The 21,839-nt window shown below is 39.7% G+C and overlaps 3 protein-coding genes across 3 annotated transcripts; 1 reads left to right on the plus strand and 2 right to left on the minus strand.

Moving 5' to 3' along the window:
- Positions 1 to 386: 386 nt before the first annotated feature.
- LOC104442176 (replication stress response regulator SDE2) lies at positions 387 to 3,358 on the plus strand. Its single transcript, XM_010055520.3, has 3 exons — positions 387 to 1,082; positions 1,987 to 2,614; positions 2,855 to 3,358. The coding sequence occupies exons 1-3, from the start codon at positions 445 to 447 to the stop codon at positions 2,999 to 3,001; spliced, it is 1,413 nt and encodes a 470-aa protein (XP_010053822.2). The 5' UTR covers positions 387 to 444; the 3' UTR covers positions 3,002 to 3,358.
- Positions 3,359 to 3,495: 137 nt separating this feature from the next.
- Positions 3,496 to 7,411, minus strand: LOC104442177 (probable F-box protein At3g61730). Its single transcript, XM_010055521.3, has 8 exons — positions 7,248 to 7,411; positions 6,231 to 6,430; positions 6,098 to 6,142; positions 5,767 to 5,928; positions 5,606 to 5,653; positions 4,999 to 5,169; positions 4,626 to 4,733; positions 3,496 to 4,442 (listed from the first exon to the last, which is right to left on the minus strand). Exons 1-8 carry the CDS (start codon positions 7,334 to 7,336, stop codon positions 4,360 to 4,362), a joined length of 906 nt encoding a protein of 301 aa, XP_010053823.2. The 5' UTR covers positions 7,337 to 7,411; the 3' UTR covers positions 3,496 to 4,359.
- An 821-nt stretch (positions 7,412 to 8,232) lies between these two features.
- LOC104443221 (histone-lysine N-methyltransferase ATX3) lies at positions 8,233 to 17,509 on the minus strand. Its single transcript, XM_039311330.1, has 23 exons — positions 16,330 to 17,509; positions 16,147 to 16,202; positions 15,882 to 16,056; positions 15,207 to 15,329; positions 15,037 to 15,105; positions 14,874 to 14,942; positions 14,699 to 14,790; positions 14,475 to 14,564; positions 14,044 to 14,179; positions 13,300 to 13,372; positions 12,866 to 12,965; positions 12,627 to 12,751; positions 12,217 to 12,362; positions 11,848 to 11,952; positions 11,581 to 11,645; positions 10,542 to 10,752; positions 10,348 to 10,431; positions 10,184 to 10,240; positions 10,012 to 10,101; positions 9,565 to 9,651; positions 9,034 to 9,108; positions 8,800 to 8,900; positions 8,233 to 8,666 (listed from the first exon to the last, which is right to left on the minus strand). Exons 1-23 carry the CDS (start codon positions 17,152 to 17,154, stop codon positions 8,576 to 8,578), a joined length of 3,045 nt encoding a protein of 1,014 aa, XP_039167264.1. The 5' UTR covers positions 17,155 to 17,509; the 3' UTR covers positions 8,233 to 8,575.
- Between the last annotated feature and the right edge of the window lie 4,330 nt (positions 17,510 to 21,839).

Below are 21,839 nucleotides of genomic sequence, written 5' to 3' on the forward strand. Positions count from 1 at the left end.
GAACTACCCTAAAAAGTTTCATATAATCCATGAACTAGTCTGAACATGTACATAAATATTCAAAAACTATGTTCAATAAATTAAAATTTTAGGAACAACATTACGCATTAAATTAAATTTTATGAACCATACTGAATAAATTAAAACTTTACGGATTATCTTACATATCAAGCCAGAGTTCAACAATTATTTCTATCATCTTTTTCTCAAAAGAACACGATTGTGTAAAACCGCGCGGTCCCAGCCCACCAGCGAAACGGAGTTTACTCACGGGCCGTGATGGGCCGGATCCTACCCTCATCCGAATCCGACCCGCTCTCGGGGCCCCGAGTCTTGGCCCGAGTCCCGTCCATAAATTAGGGCACAATTCCCGATTTCCCTCTCCTTCTTCTTCGTTCTCTCTCTCCAACGCAGACGCACGCAGAGCGAGATCGAAATCAAGCCATGGAAACCACCGCAGAATCCGCGCGGCCCTTCCAGTTCTTCGTCAAGCTGATCGACGGCAAGACCTCCGTCCTCAACTTCGCCGCCCCGCGCGTCGACGCCCTCGCCGTCAAGCGCCGCATCTTCGAGGTCGCCCGGATCCCCGTCCCCTCCCAGCGCCTCATCGTCGCCGGCCGCCAGCTCGAGGACCGCTCCGTCGTCTCCTCCCCCGGGCCCACCCTCCACCTCTCCCTCCGCCTCCGCGGCGGCAAGGGCGGGTTCGGGTCCCTCCTCCGCGGGGCCGCCACCAAGGCGGGCCAGAAGAAGACCAACAACTTCGACGCGTGCCGCGACATGAGCGGCCGGCGGCTCCGCCACGTCAACGCCGAGAAGAAGCTCGAGGAGTGGAGGGCGGAGGAGGAGGAGAGGAAGCTGGAGAGGGTGGCGGAGGAGTTTATTAAGAAGGCCGCCAAGAAGGGGAAGAAGGGGGTCGGGGAGGGGCAGGCCGAGAAGTATGTCGAGAAGTACAGGCAGCAATCGGCGAAATGCGTGGCGCAGGTTGAGGAGTGCGTTAGGGACGTGATCGGGTCGCGTGGGACGGGGTCGAAGCGGAAAGCTGGGGTCGGTTCGGGCTCAGATGCGAAAAAGTTGAAGATTTGGTAAGTACTGGAGGTTCAAACTGATCTTTTTTTGTGGTTATGATGATTTCTAGTGCTTAAATTGGTTATCTATGTAGAAGCATATTGAGCTCGTTTATCGTATGATTGCTCGGCTTGCTGGTGGAGGGAATTAGAGAATTTAGCAGAACAATATCTATCCATGTGGAAAAATATTGCGGAATTTTCACAGCCTCTTATGCATGCTTATTTGTACTATTTTCTTTTGCTGGTGCTTTAATTGTGTCCATTTGCTCTGAGCTTTAGTTTCTTTTGATTACTGAGGCCTTGATACGTTAGTTCTGTTCTACAATTATCCAAATTATTTTATGCTTGGAAATAATGAATTGAACTTGAATTATGTAGTTACAAATGTACTCTATATCGTGATCACGCATGGGTTTTTGCAAATAAATAAGTCGAACTATGCAGGCTAGATTCTGTAGAGGCACCAGTTTCCAGTTTGCTCTACCTTCTTTTTGATCATGTGAAGAGCACAAGGAAGAGCAAAAAGCTAGCAAATTGTAGTTGTCTTTTCTTTGTTCACTTATTTTCTTAAGTGGAATGATAATCTTTAGTATGTTTTAGATAATCTCCCTTGATGCAACCTGTGTCCTATTTTGGGTTCCCTGCAACTTTTTTTTTGCTGAATTTATTGATTGTAAACATGAGGTTGGGGAGAAGAGGGTATATCATATGTAATAAAGAAATTGCAGAGAATTTAACTAGATCGTCGGTACTTGTGGATCCGCGAAGGTGGTTTCTTGCCAACCTGGGCCCATACTGTGCATTTTCATATATAAGCACTTGTGTACATTATCTCTTTGAAAACTAAGATCTGTAGTAGATTATGTAATTTAAAATAATTTATTCAATTCTTGCCAATCATTTTTTCTGATGTTGTTAGGATGGGGAAGAGAAAAGTGGGAGATAGTGACAGTGATGATTCGGGTGATGATACCAGTGAGGATGAAGAAGATGAGAAGTCTACCATCTCAAATGGTGCAATGCATTTGAATTTGATTAGGGAAGAGGATGGAAGCTCCGACTCTGTGACTGGTGGGAGACAAGATGGAGAAGCATATACTTCCAGTTGTAATGGAAGTGGTTCTGAGGAAGAAAAAGAGAGCAGCATGCAAGTGTGTTCAGAATCCGACGGGTGCTCTGGTGGAGTTGTGCCTGATGAAAAAGTTGCTTTGGTTAACCCAGTTTCTTCTGAGGGTCATGCTGTTTTGTCATTGGAGTGTGCTATAGTTTCTGAGACTGAAGCGGTTGAGCCCGTGAATGAGAGTCAACATAAAGTTGAACCTGAGAATTGCGAAGTAGTGGTTAGTCAGTCACCAAGTGCTCCAGATTCAGGAGATGAGGTAACAACTGAAGCTGGACAAGTATCTCCACAGGCTGGTGGGTTTTCAGAGGACAAAGTAGCAGTTACTGAAGCAGCTGAAATTGTCGAACCTGAAATTGTTGAAGCTAGTGTTTCAGAGGACAATGCACTTGATTTTGATAAATTCAATTCAGCTGCTGAAATGGAGGTATTGTACTCTGAAATTTCACTCAGATGACTTGTAGCAAGCAGATTGTGAATTCAGTTATTATCAAAGGAGACTATTTTTTTTTTCAATTATTGACATGTGTGAAAAAGCGAGTTTTTTAGCCACCAGAAGGGCATTATCTTAAGTAGTCGTATGTCCTGCTGCGAATGGGTAAATTGTATTGATGCTTATGATAATACCATCCGTGCCTAACTACGACTTTTTGCTCTGTTCCTGCAGGGTGTGGGCATGGAAAGGTTAAAGCTTGAACTTCAATCTCGTGGATTGAAATGCGGAGGTACTTTGCAGGAGCGTGCTTCTAGGCTTTTCCTACTCAAGACTACCCCACTGGACAAGATCCCAAAGAAGCATCTTGCAAAGAAATGATGTATATGATGCCACCTCAAGCATGAACCTAGTCATCAAGCTGTGATAGAGCTGGAACTTATAGAGCCAGAACTTTGTCGGCATTAGATGGGAACAATTGCATGCCATCCGATGCTTTGGACCTTCAAAAGATTTCATCACCATCTACTTTAAACATTGCATGTATAGTCTTTGTTTGTGTGCTTATGGAGGAGACAAGTTTTTGTAATCTGACTTAGAACGAGGATGAAACCCAATTTGGTGATGTCTATTTTCTGGCTACTAAGATAAGATTGCCCAGAGCGTACTGAAGCAGTGCATCCCAGCTGTGTCTTTCAGAATTGCAATAAAACGTATCTTTTGCGGCTTGTCTGCTGATTGTGGTTTTCAAACTTGGAACGGGCTTTGTTTTTTAAATCTTGCTGAGGTGGGCAATAAGCATTGTCACGGTAAGTGGCGGCATCGCATAACAGTTCTTACGTCATGAATAGATGTATACTAGTAAAGAGACCAGCTTCAAAATTGAAATGTAATATTGACAAAAATATGCAATGAGTAAGATTATAAGATTACAGATTGCCAACCAATGGAACGGGGGGTGTTAATGATGATGAGAATTTTTCTTGAAAAAAACCAGAATAGGTAAAATCCCGTAATGAAATCAACAGGTTCTTTCTCAAATCGTACATGCACAAGTAAATTGACAAGGAGAAGAAAGAATAAATCACTTAGCAAAACTTCATTTTGTCCTGCAAATAAAACGTCTGATATTGCCTTAAAAAGTGAATTATATTGCAAAAGAAATCTTTTAAACAGCTCTACTTTAGTACACAGTATTAAAATAAGATAGCATCAAAATCGAGTTTTCATAATGTAAAAGGAAATAAAATGTGGATACTCATATGAAAGGAAAGAGAAAATTAAGAAAAAATAATTTGAACTTTTCCAGCAAACCAAACCCCTTTATTTTTTTTGGTCGAAGCAAACCAAACCCATTTAAAGTGGGACAAGTGTCAACAAATACAAGCATAAAAACGGTCCTTTTGTATGTAAGACTACAATCTGCACGGGGCTGATATAGGTTTACTCTTCCAGATATACCTCTTGTACAACGCATGCAACATTATAATCATCGTCTGATGCATGCATTGTCTGTATGGCTCCACGAGTCCCTAAGAATGAGCAGCAAATGGTGCCCCAAAGAGAACATAAGAAATCTGTGAATGTCCTTGTTCTTTGTTTCGTGTGATAGGATAGCTCACCTGATCATCAGTTGGTTAGGCATTGTTTGTTCTTTTGATATCGTAAGATTACATATGCATTTTGTTTATGATTTAGAGTTTTTAGATTTTTTATTAAAAAAATTGATATGAAATGAATCACAGAAGCTGCTGACAAATCCTGATCGAAACAATTTCTCCGTCGGCTCCAGCTCTCATGACATGATATTTAAGATGCAAACCTGCGTCGATACGGTTTAAAAACTGTCAATGAAAAAACAAAAGTCAACACCATATAGAGAAAACTAGCTCTGTCGATTTATGCGATCAGATAATTACTGTCGTTTCATGACTGATTCAGAAGCAATGAGGCTCTTCAGTATATGCGCAAAGGTCAACTTTTAGCTGATTTAAAAGAGCAATACCCTCATTTTTCTGTAAATTGGTATTTACTGCAACTGCATGGACCGTGACCTTGGCCTTTGGTTGCAAATCTTGAGGCTTCCCTACCCATGACTTGACATCAAAAATTGCTGCCACAAAGTTACGAAAAATTTTCTGTAATCTCAATACAGCAAGCAATTAATCTATCCAGATTGCTACTATCTGACGGTCCTGTCACTGAGGACGATAGTTTAGTTAAGCATGAGCCTATGGATTCTGTATGTTTCTTCTATTGCTGCTGGCAGAAAGCTTTAGTATTAAAATAGGAACTTTTCTGTGGGTGGTTGCATACTTGGGTAATTTGAGCAGGAAAGTAATGATGATTAACAAGCCAGAATGAAAGGCTAAGATCACCTGAGGTTGAGGAATCTTTGAGGTGTTTGAGGTCAAATATGGCTCCAGAAGCTGCTTCTGTATTCCCTTTGATATCGCGAGCTCCTGCAACTTGATATTCCCAAGTTCCGTCCTGGTATCCCTCGCTGAGGAAAAGTTCAATGTGCCTTGCATCCAAGGTTTGCATGGTTCCTGCCACAGCGAATAATTTTGAGTCCTATGTTGGCTAAATCAAACAATACGCAGACCATTTTCGCAGTGCCCACATAAGACTACGGAAAGGAAGTGATCTCTCTGTTTCTTGAATGCCTACATGATTCCCTCCGAGAAACTCACGATCAGTTTAAAGCAAGAAACCACGTCATACAATTTGCAACAGACTGATGATGCCAGTTAATTCTTGAGAGTTATGAAAACCAAAATTCATGAAGATATCTAACATCATTACTGTTTAGCCTATGCAAGCAATCACTAGAGAAATAGATCGCATATCCTCAATTTCTTTTGAATTCAAATATTAATTTGTACTTTAGTAGTCAGCCCCTGTTAACAAAGACAGGGACGGTATGCTTTCCCAAAGAGAGGAGATCTATATCACGTTAGCTAATATAAGAACACAATTGGTTACCTTCACATTTGCTTAGGTCACAGATAGGACAGCGAACTAGCTGCAAATCTGTGTGCAGACAAATGCGAGGACACAAGTTAGAGAAGCCATGGAGTGCTTCTGTTGTCCATGCCAAACACTTAATGTGGAAAAGAATGAAGGAGCACTCTGCAACTAGCTACCGGCTATCCAGATTCCAGTTTTGATGTTCTTTAGCAAGCAATAGGCGCCGGACTTCAATATCTTCTTCATGTTCCCTGCTTCTGGTATCTCCACAGCACTCAACCTCTCGGTCAGGAGTGCCTGTGATGAATCAAGAGAGAATGCACCAATTCGCATCCAATCTTGAGTTGTCAAGTGAAAGAAAAAAGTCAAGACACCATTGTTGTAAAATCAAAATCAGAACTTGTTATATGATAAAGCACAGAAGGTAAGTCTTATTGCTATCCGTATACTACCATTTCCAAGTCTAAAAGGTGTAAAAGCTTCCTATGCAGCCAAAGAAATACTCACCAATATGCTTCTCCTGCTGACGAAACATGTAAGAGTGGCTCCCATCTGATCAAAGGGAAAAAAGAAATGAGGTGAATATACCAGCTGCACTCTGCAACAAAGACAAGTTGGCAAAGAAGGTTCTGTTTTCTACCAAAAGCCGAAGCATAGAGCGAGATCCACTTGCACGAAACTTTCTTCGGCTCAGGGACTTGAAGATCGCGCAAACAAGCAAACTTCCATATGCTATCATCCATCATAAGACGGTAGAACCATTTGCTGGTCAATGCGAGCATCACCAGCGATCTTCCGCTCAGGAACCTGGCTATCGCCGTCCACACGTCTTCCTCATAGCTTATTACATGCCCAAAACAGAATGTGAATCTTGAGAATTCTTGCTTAATAATTATTACGGAGAACACAGACGAAATGAAAAGGTAAACGCTCTGAACTGCTGGCCTCTGTCGTGCAACGACGGCGTCACTCTGTGTCAACGTGCACCGTGAAGAGAATATCCACACAATCCTTCATCAACAATGAACAGTGAAGAACCGATAGCTTTTCCATACAATACGTCATCAACAATGAACAGTGAAGAACTGACAGCCTTCTTCACTGTGTTCATAGCTACTCGTAGTATAGAGCAGATTGTATACAGTCATCTCCATCTCAAGCGGCCGCTCCGCGCTAATCCTATCTACTTCAAACAGAGCCAGCGAGCTCGCAACCAAGCTACAGAGGATCGCTGAACTAAGCCGCAAGTTCGCGGCTAGATTCTAACTAGGATTCGAACTCGAACCGGTCCGCCGGCGAGATGGAAACGAAAAACAGAGCATCCGAATCCCGCGCGCATATACCGACGATGCGTCCGGAACTGACACGCGCCGATCGGAATCCGGTCGCGTTCTGCTCGAGCTTCGAGCAGATCGGCTTTCGAACGGCACGGAAACAGACAAAAAAACAGAACAACCGAATCCCGCAAGCGTATGCCGACGTGACCGGAACTCGCACGCGCCGATCGGAACCCGGTGGCGTTCGGCTCGAGCTCCGAGCCGATCGGCTTCGGGCGGCGCGGAAACAGCACGGCAAGCTAGAGGCGGCGAGAAGAGAGCTCGATCGATCGCCGAGCGAGCGAGCGAACGGAGGAAGCTTGAAGAGAGAGAGAGATTACCAGCAGAAGGAGGAGTGAGGAGCGAGGTAGCTGGAGCGAGGAGAGATGCGAGCGCAGACCGCTCTCTGCCTTCTTGGTCGCTTTCCCATCGCTTGCTCGCGCGCTCTTTCTCTCTCTCTCTCTCTCTCTCTCCCTCCCTCTCTCTTTCTGTCTCTCTCTATTTCGAAAACGGATTTTTGATTTGTGCTTAGAAGCTAAACAACGCTCAGACTTCGAATATGAACTCTATTTGTATTTATTTATTGTGTCATTTTTTTAAACTTTTTTCCAGGGCGAGAGCGTTTATACGGGGTCGTATCCATTTCGCTTCGCAACCGGGTAATTTTGCCACAGCTCTTTTTTTTTTTCTTTTTCTTTTCTGCTTAACATATAAAATACTCGTATCACGAAAAGTCTTAAATTAGTATATTTATGACAAATTTATTTTAAATTAATTTTTTATCACCAAAAACCTCATATCGATACATTTATAATAAATTTATATTAATTTTCGTTAAATTTGATTAATATTACAAAAATCACAAATACATCCATTCATTACCATATGTTATTTGACTCTAATTCGATAATAAAATTTAAAGAAAACCAACGAAGAGTAAATTGCTCAAGTATGTACCAATTTAAAGATTTTTTTTTTTAAGTAAAACAATTGACTTGAGCTAAATTTATCATAAATATACTAATTTAATTTTTTTCTTGATATTTGTTCTATAAATGAATGTGTTGAGCTCATCCTTGTTTTTCTCATGAATAAATCAAGTATGCAACCCAATAATACAATATTAAAAGTGTACAATAGTACTTTGTGATTAATGATGCATTTGTTTTACAATAAATAAATAATTTGAAAAACATTTTCAAAAATAATCGTTTGTATTACTTAAAATAAATTAAAGGAAAATTTTCCATCACCCACATAAAATACCCATGCATAGATTGTTATTGATATTTTCCGCTAATTAATTTTTCTAAACAAAACAAGCACTACAGTCAAGAAAACAAATATCTTTAAACAAATTATTCAGCAAAATACACGTAATGTCCAACAATGGTGGAGCTTCAGAGTATTGTAAATTCAATTAGCAGCGATGACAAAGTCATCGCACGGCTACAACGCTACTTCAGTAAAACGGGCCCTGATATACATCAAAACCTTGAAAAAACAAGAAACATGAAAAGGAAAACGCCCCCCACCAAGCAAAAAATTTTGTTGGTGGTCATCCAATTAGTATTATTATCTATTGAAAGATTTACAAAAAAATTTCCTGGGGCGAAACAATTAAAAGAATTATATGCTCGCTCTATTCTCAGATGTACAATGGCTAAGCCTAATTCATGAATTTCCTACAATTGGGGGCTTTACATAAGCAAGGGACTTTCAGTTCCTCGCGTTCGTCCGGATCAAATAAGTAATCGTACCTGCAAAGCAACATGAATGCGTCAATGTCACAACCCACATGACGACTCTGCTATGCTTCGGCTTTTTCAACTTCCCAACAGAAAATGCGCGCACAGGCAATCACATCACAAACACACAAGGAAGAAATCTTACGTTAGCTCATCGCCTGCAGATACATTAGTCTTTGCGATAAGAACAATTCGACTCTCGTCATCACCCATACTCAAAATTCTGGCATAACAGTTGGGCATACACTGCAGCATATCAAGGATTTCAGTGTTTAAATAAGCAACCGAAAGCCTCGTCACACTAGGAATTCATGAGTTAGAATACTTGAAGCAGAAGAGGCCCATCATTCCTTTAAGAAATGCTTCTATTGGAACTTACCGAATGATTAATTAGCCGAGCTATATTCCCTTTATTTGTGGCATCGATTACAAGTTCTTCACTGATCTTGAAGAGCTGCACAATGTCTTATCATGTTTAGAAGACGAACTGACAGATGATGCAGATCATGATTTCAATGCTAATCAATGAACCTGATGAGCCAAAGAGACAAAGCTTTGGGAGGGAAAATCATGAAGAAACACACTTCCTAAACCGACAGGCACTATGCATCCTCAGCAAGCAACGAGTAAATGGATCAATTAAAATGTGAAAATAGTGATGGAGATCTTGGACACATTTCGCTTTAGAAGAGCATAAACATGATGGGCAATACTTTACTTGTGTAACAGAAAACACCATGTCATACATTTATTATTGACACCAGAACTATCCAAGTGAACACTTCTCAAATATATTATAATCTTCCATCAAGTAGGCTGGAGCTCAGTTGTAAGTCAAACTTGAATTTTCTTAAAACTAAAATGAAATGGCAAACTGCAGTGCACCCAATAAGGAATTTTAGAGTCTTACATAACAGTCTTTTCCCTCTCTGCGGTAAGTTGCCTCTCTAAGATCTGCCACATTGCGTCTCACCTGCTCACCACGGTATTCAGCAACCTATAAACAAACAAGTCTAGTGTCAATCTCATGTCACTTTTAAATAGGCATATGGCACTGGTACTTTCATATGATTTCTCAGATAGAGCTGAAAAGAGCACACCATAGCAGAGGAGACAGGTCTTAGGGAATAGCAAAACATAAATAAGATGTACCCAATCTTCTAAGGCCTCCACAGAAACTCCACTCTTTATGATAATGAAAAAACGAAAAACATTGAGAATATAAATTGCTGTACTTGTCTCTTTTATCATGTCCTCCATTTCCAAGAATAAATGAAAAGCATAATGACAAATACGGCATTTCCGTCCAACTAAAGCATAACATGCAAATAATGAGGTCCTTTTCACAAGAAAGTACCATTTCTCCTTCCTGAATATTTCTTCGAGCAAAGAGTCCCCATCCATGTATACCAGATTTACCAAAACATATTCGATGCTTTTCTGTCCTCTGAAACAGTAATTTAACATTAGCCATTACGAAAGACACATCAAGCAAAACGCAATGATAAAAATTGAAGGAGCAAACGTACTTGTAAGAGGTGAAGCCGTTCCTTTAATGAAGTAAAAATTGTAGAATCATTTTGTTTCTGCAAAAGAAAAGAAGAAATCTGTAAAACACTACTATGACCATCAATCTGTAAAGTAGAGAAAAAAGGTCTCCAACTAGAAGGGGTTGTTATAGTAGAAAAATTACTTCCAAATTTCGCATGTTAATCACTTCTTGAAGAGAATGATGCCTTGGCCCCGTTGGACGATGAGACACTGGTTCTTCATTTCTCTGAGAAGAGAATGAGCAAACATCACAACTCAAATAGACCATGTAATTACTGGCAGACAACTGAAATGATGATCATGACAGTAAAATTTAGAGCTGCGTGGATACAATACCATTTTGTTAGATCTTGTAAAGACCCGACATCTTGCAGACGAGAGTGGTTCAATTTCATCATTCTTGACGGTTAAGGACTCGGGAAGTTCTTTCCTAGATGATATCAGCCTTGAACCTTGGAAGTTCCCCTGCTGGTCTTGTACCAAGTTTCTAGCAGAGAACACCCCTAAGGGGGTATGAACAACCACAACCGAATCTGGGTTTGGGACCCTGGGCAGAAGCCAAAGCATGTAACCTTAATGTTCAAAATGTACACAATGAACCAGAAAGGAGCAAAGAATGTGTCTTCTTGACTGACAACCACACATGAATGAAATTTCTAGATGGTCAAGGAGCTCAACCATTTTTAAATGATGCACGGTTGAGTACACTTTAGCCACCTTAATATCAACTAAGTACTATTAAGACATGAAGCAGGAAGTAAGAATGTTCAAATATGAGAAACCAAATTAGACCATCAGTGTTCAGATTAATCAGCAGAGTTCACCCAGCCATCACATTTCATCTAATAGGCCATAGCAGCAGATTATGTAACTGAACAGGCCATAGCAAAAAGGTTCAAACAAATGCAATTTACTCTTTTCAATTAGAATTAGCTCTGCAAAAATAGAACATATACTGACAACCTCCTAAATTTGTCTGTTGACACTTTAATGGTGACTACATATTCTTAACTTCAAATTGCAACAGGAAGTGTCCTATAACCCGAGAAGGAACTGCAAAGATGGGAGAAGCAACTCTATCTCATAAATTGTTAATCAAAATGACATTGCATAAACATTGATTAACTATTCAATACATCAATGTACTATGTTAATGACCATGACATAGTTATAATCAACCTCTTGGCTTTCGAACCTTTTGCATAATCATCTGAGTAAAACCATATTTTTCCAGGACAAGGCAGCATGCACCTATAGTTTTTAGTCAATGGATCATAGTTGTTAAATCTTCTAGGCAATAGACTTAACAAAACGGCTCTGGACATGAGATTGAAACAGAGAATTAAAACATGTAGACAAGGGGAACCAATCTAACCTATGATCGGCGCAATATATCAACTTCTTTGTTATTTGACTCCCACTCTTCTCCAGGCAGTGTAACTGAAAACAAAGATATAGAATCAGTGTAAACTTACATGAGTATCTATCTAACATATCCTTCCTTGCAATCCAACAGCAAAGAAAATAGAAAGAAAGCAAGAGTGAGCATCAGAATAGATTAAAAAATCCAGCTCAAGAAATTCTACCGATGTTAGTTCTGATAGAAGTCATGAAAATAATAAATATCTATATAAGGACTTACTTCCATGCTGTGTCCTGCTCTTGCAGCACACATAACGTGAAAATAAGTAGGACATCTGCTGCATTGAGTGCAGGAACCATGAGTCTGCTTACATATTACACAACTCTGCACCACAAGCAAAGAAAAGCATTTGAAAAGAAGCACTGAGCATCTAGAAGTTAATGGCAAATAAACTAAGCAGTAGACAACAAACAAAATCAACACATGAAACTCAAATACTCAACTAAAAAGTAAGCTGCTATAAAGCTATTATGAAATCAGGTTCTCCTCTATTGCTAAACGCTTTTATCATTCCCACAATAAGTACAATCCACCACATCAAAGAAACAGCAATCTTCAATACTGTAAATCTAAATAAGTATGGATTACCTTCAAAAAAGAAGTTGGAGGAATTCTAAGTATTCCAGTGGCCGGTTCCATTTTCTCATGATTTAGAAAACTAACTTCAGGGCGAAACCACGCACATGTGACATGAACCCAGAGCGGCTCGATATCCGTTGGCTTCAAAGCACCCCCTGGAGACCAGCATTTAAGCCAGTCAGAATCATTTCAAGCAAGAAAATACTAACTCACACAACACCAAGACATAGATTTAGAGCAAAATTCAGACAACTGTGATAATGAATTTCATATGATACGGCTTCCTCAAAAACCCAATAGTAATATTTCTAAAAAATCAAAAGCGATATATCTAATATTGTCACCATGAACGTCAAATTATTTAAAAGTATAAGAAACAACATATGAGGACAATAGGAGATTAAGATGTTGAATCTGACCTTCTACTGGACAAAGACAACACTGCCTCCTCACATCAGGCGTTTCACATGCCCTGCAAACCCATGAAGTGAAGTCTTGGACATTGTTTATCCCATAACATTCTTGATGCACAGCTATCTGACACCTGCAATCAAGAGTGAATCGAGTTCATTTACAGAAGAAGACCAACTATCTGGTGACCTTTGATTCAAATACCAAAAAAAAAGGTGGACAAATGCTATCTGAAAAGATGTAAGACCTGTTGCAGATTATCATTTTGTTATAGTCCCAATCTTCAACCCATCTACATACGGCACACCTTTCTGTCGTCCATTTAGCAGAAACAGGCACATAACTCTCTGCCAAAAAGATAAATATATAATAAAGCACTTCAATCATTCCAAACACTAAGATTCTTTTTTTTTCACAGCAGGGGGAATTCTGGTCACAAACTTCAGCCTCTAGCTTTTGAAATATCTGTCTCTTCAAATGTAAACAACTTTCTAGCACTACATTTAAAAAAAAATCAAACTTAAAACCATAAGTCAAAAGCTACAACTGCTCCAGTAAAACTACCAAATCCCCAAACATCTTCCTGTTCGGGATGCAGCATCACTTCAATGAAGATGCAATTGTACCATATATACCATGAAAACTTTCAGCGTATATTTTGACGGTGAATGCAAGAACTACCTTTCAAGAAATCCATCAACTGCTGCTTATCTAGCTTCAAAGGATCAGAACCAAGTGCGGCATACTCTGCAAGCTGAAGTTACATAAGATTAGCATGAAACTGCACGTTGGCCACACATAGTATAAGCACCACATATACACTACATACAATCATTGCCAAGAGATATTATATCACATGAAAAGGCTGCAAAAGACAGTTTCAGACCCTCGAATGAAATTGGGTATGTCTACCTCATTGACCTAAACATGATTTCTTCCTGCCTGAGTATTGAGAATATATTTAGTCTCTAAGTGGAAATCTTCCACATGAGAAAAAGATTAAATCAAGGAGACACAGAAACTCAAATGACATGTGCTGAAAGATAACTAATTAATATGCTAAAAGACAGCATTCTTAAGATGACCAAGACAATAGATTCCAGAAACATGGTATGTGCTGTGTAATAACAATAGCATAAACAATTCATAATGAACAAACCCATGCCCCCCTGTAGGAGGTTATGTGTTAATGACCAGATCTGCACACAAAGTATAAATCATGGACACTACACCACACCACGAGCTGTATAAGGAAAAGCTACTCCATGGTGTTTTCTTTATCAGTACATTTGACGCTGGAAAGATTCAAACAAGATTATTTATAAACAGAAGAATCGAGCAGACTAGTTAAGCAAGTCTAGTATAAGTTGACAGATGAAGAAAGAGCACAAGTGATGCCGTGAAGTCACAGAAAAGTGTACCAACCCATTTCTCCAATGGTTCTCTCGTATCCTTGATTTTGACACTGTACTTCCACTTTTTGGCTCTGCAACCTGTGTGCCGTTCCCATTCACTAGGTGTCTGCATCTTTGAACCACATGAGCCACACTTGCACACAATTCTACAAAGACAAACGAAATCAAGACGGCTTATCAACAACCCTGTGTAAATTAAAAACTTTCCCAAGTTATGCAGGTTTTCAATAATAAAAGGTCTTCAACACACACCATTCGGATCACTTAACTTCCAAAGTAGACAACAGACTAACTATGCCGTAAAAGCCGATAAGCTAAGCTAATTAGTCGTAACTAAAAAAAAGAAGCCCAATCTTCAAAAGCCGAAAAGAAAAATGTTGATAGGGCAGAAAAGATGAAGCAGCATCATACGAAATTCAATCTGCAGTACTGAAGGCTTACAGATGAAGTTTTGGAATATATGACCCTTCCACGCCATTGCACACCACAGAAACCTTGTCAGGCAAAGGAGCTTGCTTGTTTTCCACCAACCTGTTTCAAGCAAATTCAAGCAATCTTGTTCAAGTCCTAACCCAACCATAAAGGCATATGCGCACGTACACACGAGCACACATGCAAGCAGACTATATAACTGACCAAAACAGGTAACATATCTCTGAGCATACTTCTCTTTTGGCTCCAATTTCTGTAAGTTTGGCCTTTTGCAAGTGGTCTTGACCTCGCAATCTGGGCAGTAGTAATCAGAGTGCCGTAGCTCCTTCAAGTGTAATTATGTCAGAGACAATTCCCATGTGCTTGCATAAATAGATCTAGGAACAAAACCAAAAAATGCATGCTCACCTTTAAAAGTCGGCTGGAGATATTGGCACACTCAGCATGCACCCATACATTGCAACCATCGCAACATACCTAGAAAAGAATTCCACGCAGCAAGATACAACATCAAACAACTCATCATTTTCAATGAGAATAAGTCAACTATGTCAACAGTCAGATATCTTACCCAATCTCCACCATCGGAATGATGCCAAATTTTCTTGCATATTCCGCAGTATTGTTTGGATTTCAGTAACTGTAGAAATGATGCACGTGACATTGGTCAGTACCCCAAGTCATCTCGTAGACTTGTCATGAAAGTTTTATTAAAAAAAAAAAAAGAATGCAACTATGGACCTTGGCACAATGTCTACACAAAATTTGAGCTTCACCACTTGGGCCTTCCATCTTTTTCATACTTCTACGAGGGGAAATTAGGCTACAGCTGTCACAAGTTTGCATATCCTTGGAACACATATCCTGTATCAAAGAAACAGGGAGCCCCACTTTCATTGGAAAATTGCGATCAGTGCATAAATGGTTTAAACAAAAGCTTCCATGCAAGATTTAAAAGCAATAATTACTTCCGGATCCCAATTGAAGTGCAAAGCTGCTAACAGCCAAAATGTCAATCATCAAAGGATGGATCATAACAATCATTGACAAGGTGAATGGAAATGACCTTTACCCCCCAAAAATACAAAAAAGATATAGATATGGAATGAAGACATGACCCTCTAAAGCAGAGACTTTCCAAAAGGACCAAGATTTGCAGGCAAGTTTCTAGTTTAGCCATGTTACATCAAAGAACTCAGTAATAAAGACTTTTCAATTTCATACACTTGCGTGGAAAAACAAGGAAGCATTTTTACTCAGTCACCCTAGACAAGATTCAAATGAAGTAAATAATGATCTAGACCTATTTTAGTCACACTCTAAACAGTCGCCATCATAGAAGTTCATCAGTTCACTTGCCTAAAACTCAGGAAAACATAAGTGGTAAACAAATCGAACTGTTCACCGACAACGTACCTGATCTGAAGTGAAGCCAGAGGCCTCTTGGCTGAGACTGGTATTTGCTTCTGCACAAGGCATTCGCCCATAGCCAAAAGATTCCATATAACCTGCTTCTGCTAAATCTGCCTCCTCTATTGCCATCTTGAATTCACTTGGCTTGCTTTTATGAAGATGTGTCTGACTCTTAAATCTGGAGAAGTAAAAAAAACAAACCTACATAATCTTCCTTATGACTTTTCTATCTTACCAAACCAATTACAGTAGACAAAAATTTACTGACTTATCCATGTATTGTGTGTAGGGGTATATCATTCCTTGTTTTGCCCAGCCATAGTCCTGCACAATGTTCAACTGGCTTTATAAGGATCAGAGAGACAACCCAGTGTGGATGAAGATCGTCTTTTCTTTTCTTTTCTTTTTCCGGCAGCAATGATAAATTATCAACGAAAGAGAAAAAGGGTACCCTCTGTTTTCCATTCTTGGAGTATCCAAAATACATCACGCATGCCGCCCCAGGGACACGGCATCTCAAAACCGAATCGGGCGCGTGCAATAATGGATCGATCACTATAGCTGGCCAAGCCGGGTACTTCTTCCCGCATTTGACCCAAACGATATCGCCCAAGCTGAAATCCTCCGGCTTATAACTCTGTCTTCTCGTCGCCACTGAGGTACGAGGGGGCACGTACTTCTCACTATCGATGGACGGCGAAGAATTCACATTGCACACCACCGAACCACGCGAACTCAAGTGCTTACTACTATTGCCCCCGTCCGCAAGCTCTGTACCCTCCAAGACTCTAACTTCCCGCAGATTTCCACACGAATTGTCGCCACCATTCTCTTCGGCGCTCCCCAATTCGTTGTACTCGAGTATCTCACGAATTATCCTGCTCTTCTCCAAATCGACCTGACTCGTAAACACCGACTGAGCCAGCTTCGGATTCTGGATATCCCCGTCTCCTCTCGACGGAGAGACGACCGACTCGTCGAACCGCGAACGGGGCGCGCGAGTGCGTCCGCGCGAGTACTTCAACCGAAACATCTCCGCCCTTCCGTCCGACGACTCCTCCTTCGACTCCTTCGAACTAAGTCCCGCTCCAATCGACGGCGGGCGCAATTCCTCGGTGCTGCAGCAAGAGCCCGAGCCGCCGCCATCACCGGACGGCCCACCGTAGCCGTTCCCCTGCTTCGCCCTCTTCCAATTGGCCTCCCGGCCGTCGGGGCCCTGCGACTTGCACCGCTTCAGATTCGGCATTTCGATTTTCTTCGGCCGCTCGACGATCATCTTCCGAACATCGCGCGGCACACACGAAAAAACCCTAAAGACAGCACCCCTGAAAGAAAAAAAAAAACCAAACTCTCCCGGTCGTAGTAATCCCGACGCTCCGCGACGCCGGGAACCGAAGCCGGAGATCGACGGCCGCCGCCGTCGCCGCCCGGAGCGGAGGTCGAATTGCGCGAAATCGGAACCCTAGCGGTCGAGTTGCTGCTTTCCTATAATAAGCTGAGAGAGAGAATCGATCGGGGGCTGAGGAGTGCGCCGAAATCAATCGCGCGAGGAAAGACAGGTTTTTTTCTAGCGGAGCCGCGGAGGATGGCGTTGTCTGAAGGGACCGCTAGGCGTGTGTTCTCTTTTTTTTTTTTTTTTTTTCTTTTAAGATTGTTATGGTTTTCGCCAGATTGTAGGGGGGGAAAAGGATTTAATATTGATAAAGTCCTGGGACAGCGCTGACGTGGCGGGGTGGCTGAGGCGGTTTTGGGGCTTTTGGCTCCAAAAAGGTACGCTGCTCCTCCGTTTGGAGGGAGGGAGGCAAGGCAAGGCCTGAAATTGGTCGTGTGGAGGGCGCGAACTGAAATTTTCTTTTGGGAATAAGACGGCTGGTGGAGCGCCCGCCCTGCCATTCAGTGGGGCGGTCGTTTGTGTTCCTCTCTGATTCATCCCCACAAGATTCATGCTGAATCTATGAAGATAAAAAAAAAAAAAAAAGTAAGAAGATTATTATCAGGAAATACTCCACCAAGCTAGTGTACGTATGATAAATTTATTTCGAATTAATTATTGATTATCAAAAACCTAAAATTACATTTGTGATAAATATATCCTTTTAATGTAATTAATATTGCAAAAAAATTATAAATTGATATATCCATGATAAATAAAGAATAAAATCCCAAACCGATATACTTATCAATTATTAAATATTATCTAACTTAGCAATTTAATAATATAATTTAACAAAAAACTAATTTATGGTAAAATTATCATAAGTGAACTAATTTAGGGTTTTTGTGATCAAAAAATTAATTTTTAGTAAATTGTCAAAGGTGTACCAATTTAAGATTTTCATAGTATTAAAATGGTTAATACAATTAAAAACTTCAAATTGATAATGTTATGATAAATTTATCAAAAACTTTTTTTCACTATCAACAATCTCAAACTAACATACCCGTAACATTTATCACAAAAAAACCTTAAATTAGTACATTTGTGATAAATTTACAATCCATTAATTTCTGTTAAATTAGATTGAAAATTATTTTTTTAGTATGAAACATTTTATGCGCCCGAGCATTGTCTCACCTAGGGATCACCCTCACCCAAGGTTGGCAACTATCGCCTACCCCTTGTGCAACGGGTGACGGCAAAAAGTGCCCACTAGCGAGCCCTACCAATTCTTTTTGAAATAAGTTCATCGGGAGTCATAAAACTTGTCAAATATATGCAATCGAGTCCTAAAATTAATACTGTCAAATCATTCATCAAAACAATGATATAGCAATTTTAAATTAATTTCTCTCTCCTAATTGGTATTTTTACTATTTTCTTTTTAATATCTTATTTAAATCATATTAAAAAAATTAAAAATTAAATTTTATTAAAAAAAAAAACTAGAGAGAGAGAGAGAGAGAAGAGAAGGGCAAGGTAGGCCACACCGATAGGCACCACCGCGGCGGCTCCAATTTCGGGCGAGGCCTCGCGTGGCCCCAAGCGAGTGCTAGCCACCCTCACTAAGCTTAGGCTTGCACTTGAGCGCTAAGATCTAGGTGACACCTCACTAAGCTTAGGCTCGTACTTGAGCACTAAGATGACATCAATGCTTGCCTAGGCCTAGCAAGTGTCATCGTCCCTCACCTAGGGCGGACAAAGGTATTCACACCTAAATTTTTTGCTCAAAGATCATTTTTTTTTTTAAAAGGAACTTATTTTTCCACAAAAGTAGTTCTTGTCAAATTATTGCATAAAGATTACCTAGGCATTTAGTATAGTTTTTAAATGCATTTATTTTCTTGATATAAAAAAATAATAAATTTTAAAATTTTAAAATTTTTAAAAATTAAAAGAGAAAAAAAGTTGGAGCTGATGATCTGGATGTGACTAGCCAAGCCTAGAAGGTTAGATTGGAATTAAACCAGCAAGTTGGGGCCAAAATGCAATTTTCAAATGTTAAGGGACCAATTCGCAAATTTTACAAAAATTTCGCTTGAGCCCTTAAACCATCATCTTGGCCCCCAATTGAGTTGAAATTAAACTTGGGTCTAGTCTAATTAATCGAATCGAGCAAAAAGAGACCAGATTGCATTGAATTTGGCATTCTCAAGCAAGAAGATTGCCAACTTTGAGGGACTTTCTTGCAAAATTGGGCGGGGACTATTGTGAAGACTAATCAAGATCTTAAATTACTATATATAATCTTCCTAATTGATAAAAAAAATCACAACAAAATTGATGGACTAAAGCACTCAAATCAGCTACTAAAACTCAGTTCACAAGTTGGTTTCAATTCGGAGTTACTGAGTAAGTAACTCGGTGGCCCCAACATATCCTCCTCAGCTGTCCAACCAGCCTGATCTTTGCACGTGATGGAAAACCATAATTAGTAATGCAAGTGACAAAAATTGGCCATGAATAAGCTGCTAATAGCACAATAAAATCCACACACTCAATAGCTGCAAAAGTCGAAAATTTTGACTAAGTCAAAAAGTGGGTGAACTAGCTTAGTTAGTAGGTTTGGTAGGGGGCAAAAAGCCGACCAAGAGATTGCTTAATTCAGTGGATAAGATCTATGAAGCAAGCTCTTTTGAGGGATGAAAGGTATGAGACAAGAGGGAGAAGGGAGAACTCACAATTGTTCTCCAAAGAGACTTCCAAAAGTAACTTGAGAAAAGCAAAACCCATAAATTTCAGACCGACCTTTGTGAAGAAAAGTGAAATTTTCACAAACTTGCGGTTAAAATTAGCCAAAACCTTCAACCAGAAAGTGAAACTTCACTCAAAGATCTTTCCAACCATAGATCACATGTCCCAAATGGAGATCGAGAATGCCTCCTAAAGCCCTCCGAAAAATACCCTCCCGATGGGCCAAGAAAGTCTGAATTTTTTTAAGTGTTGAGCTTGGTTGAGAAAGTGAGTGTTTTTTTTAGAAAAGTGAAAGACAAATGAGAAATCAATGACTTGTAACCAAAATATAATACATATAGTTTGATTCGGTGTTAATTTGGCCAACAAAAGAGGTCATGAAGTCTAATTTTTGAGGTCAACAAAAACCTTCGTTATCAATATTTTTTTCAACATATCTCATTTCTAGTTTGAATGAGTCAACTTTCACGTGCCCCTAGAGGATAATTTTTTGGTTTCCTTGGCCAAAAGCCACTTGCAAAAGAAACTAAGAAGTAAGGTAAGAATCCTAAATGTATTTTTGGTCAAGTTTGAATATGTTTTGAACGTGAAACGGCAAAAGGAAAACCAGCTCGGAAAACCGATTTTTGAGACTGAAATTTTTCTAAGCATTTGAAGCCTCTTAAAAGTCATATATGTTTGACTTGTTGCTCCCCTTTGCATGCGTTTTCTATCTTCACGAGCTTGATGAATGTCTTATGGGAGTACAAATGATGCTAATGTTCACTTGGTTTGGTCTTTAAATCTCCAAGTAAATCATGAGATTGTTTATGACTTGAGTCAAAACCAAGCCCATCCACATTGATTCATGGTTAGTCAGTGTGGACCATGCGTGTATGCTTCTTGAAAATGTCGTTTCAATGTGTTCAATTGATCATTCTCTCCATGTTACCTACTTTCATTTTGATCAAGTGATCTTTCTCGTAGATCTTGCATGTGATGAGTGTCGGGGCTTGAATATGGGCATGCAACATGTTTATTTGACTTGGGTTCAAATCTAAATTTGCATAATCAGCTCAAATATGCATATTTGAGGACGATTTTAGCTTGTTTTTTTTGTGCTTTAGGCTATGATTTCTATTTAATATTACTTTTTGCATGTGATGGTATGACCTTGATACTTTAGTTCCACATGAGATTGCCTATGGATCGAGATTGAAGGCCACGAACATGGCTCGAGGAAGCTGCTTGAGCCGGTTTAATGCACACGAAGTGTTCAACAAAATGCCCAAACTAAGCTTCGATCTTGAAACGGTCGATTTGAGCTCGAAAGTTGTGATATTCATGTATTGGGCTCTTCCATATTAGTGTAAATCAAGCATAAATTGGTTTAGGGAATTATTTTCAAATAAAAATAAAAAATCTAAAAATCTGAAAATTTCAAAAAAATAAAATATAAAAATGATGGATGATATCAAATTAAGGCAAAATTGACATCTATGAGATTTTCCTAATTTAATGGTATTTTGGTATTTTTGTATTTTATAATCCTTTTTGTAAATAATCCATTTTGCGTAGATTAAAATTATTTCGAGTAGTTTCATGCATTTAGAGTAATTTCATGCACATTTAAATTCTCATTTCACTCATGGTGGTCCTACCCCAGGGTGTAATAACAAGGTCATGTGATATTATTTGCCTGACTTGTATCGGATTTTCCTTTTTTGCATGTATTTTCAAGTCATTTCACTATTTTTTTTTATTAATTTGAGTGTCAATTTCTCTTCTAAATTATGTTAGGATTAGTCTAGACATTAAAGAAAACAAACCTACAAAAACATTTGCATGGA

Source organism: Eucalyptus grandis, chromosome 4 (genome assembly GCF_016545825.1).
Source record: "Eucalyptus grandis isolate ANBG69807.140 chromosome 4, ASM1654582v1, whole genome shotgun sequence".
In the NCBI taxonomy this organism is placed as follows: domain Eukaryota; kingdom Viridiplantae; phylum Streptophyta; class Magnoliopsida; order Myrtales; family Myrtaceae; genus Eucalyptus; species Eucalyptus grandis.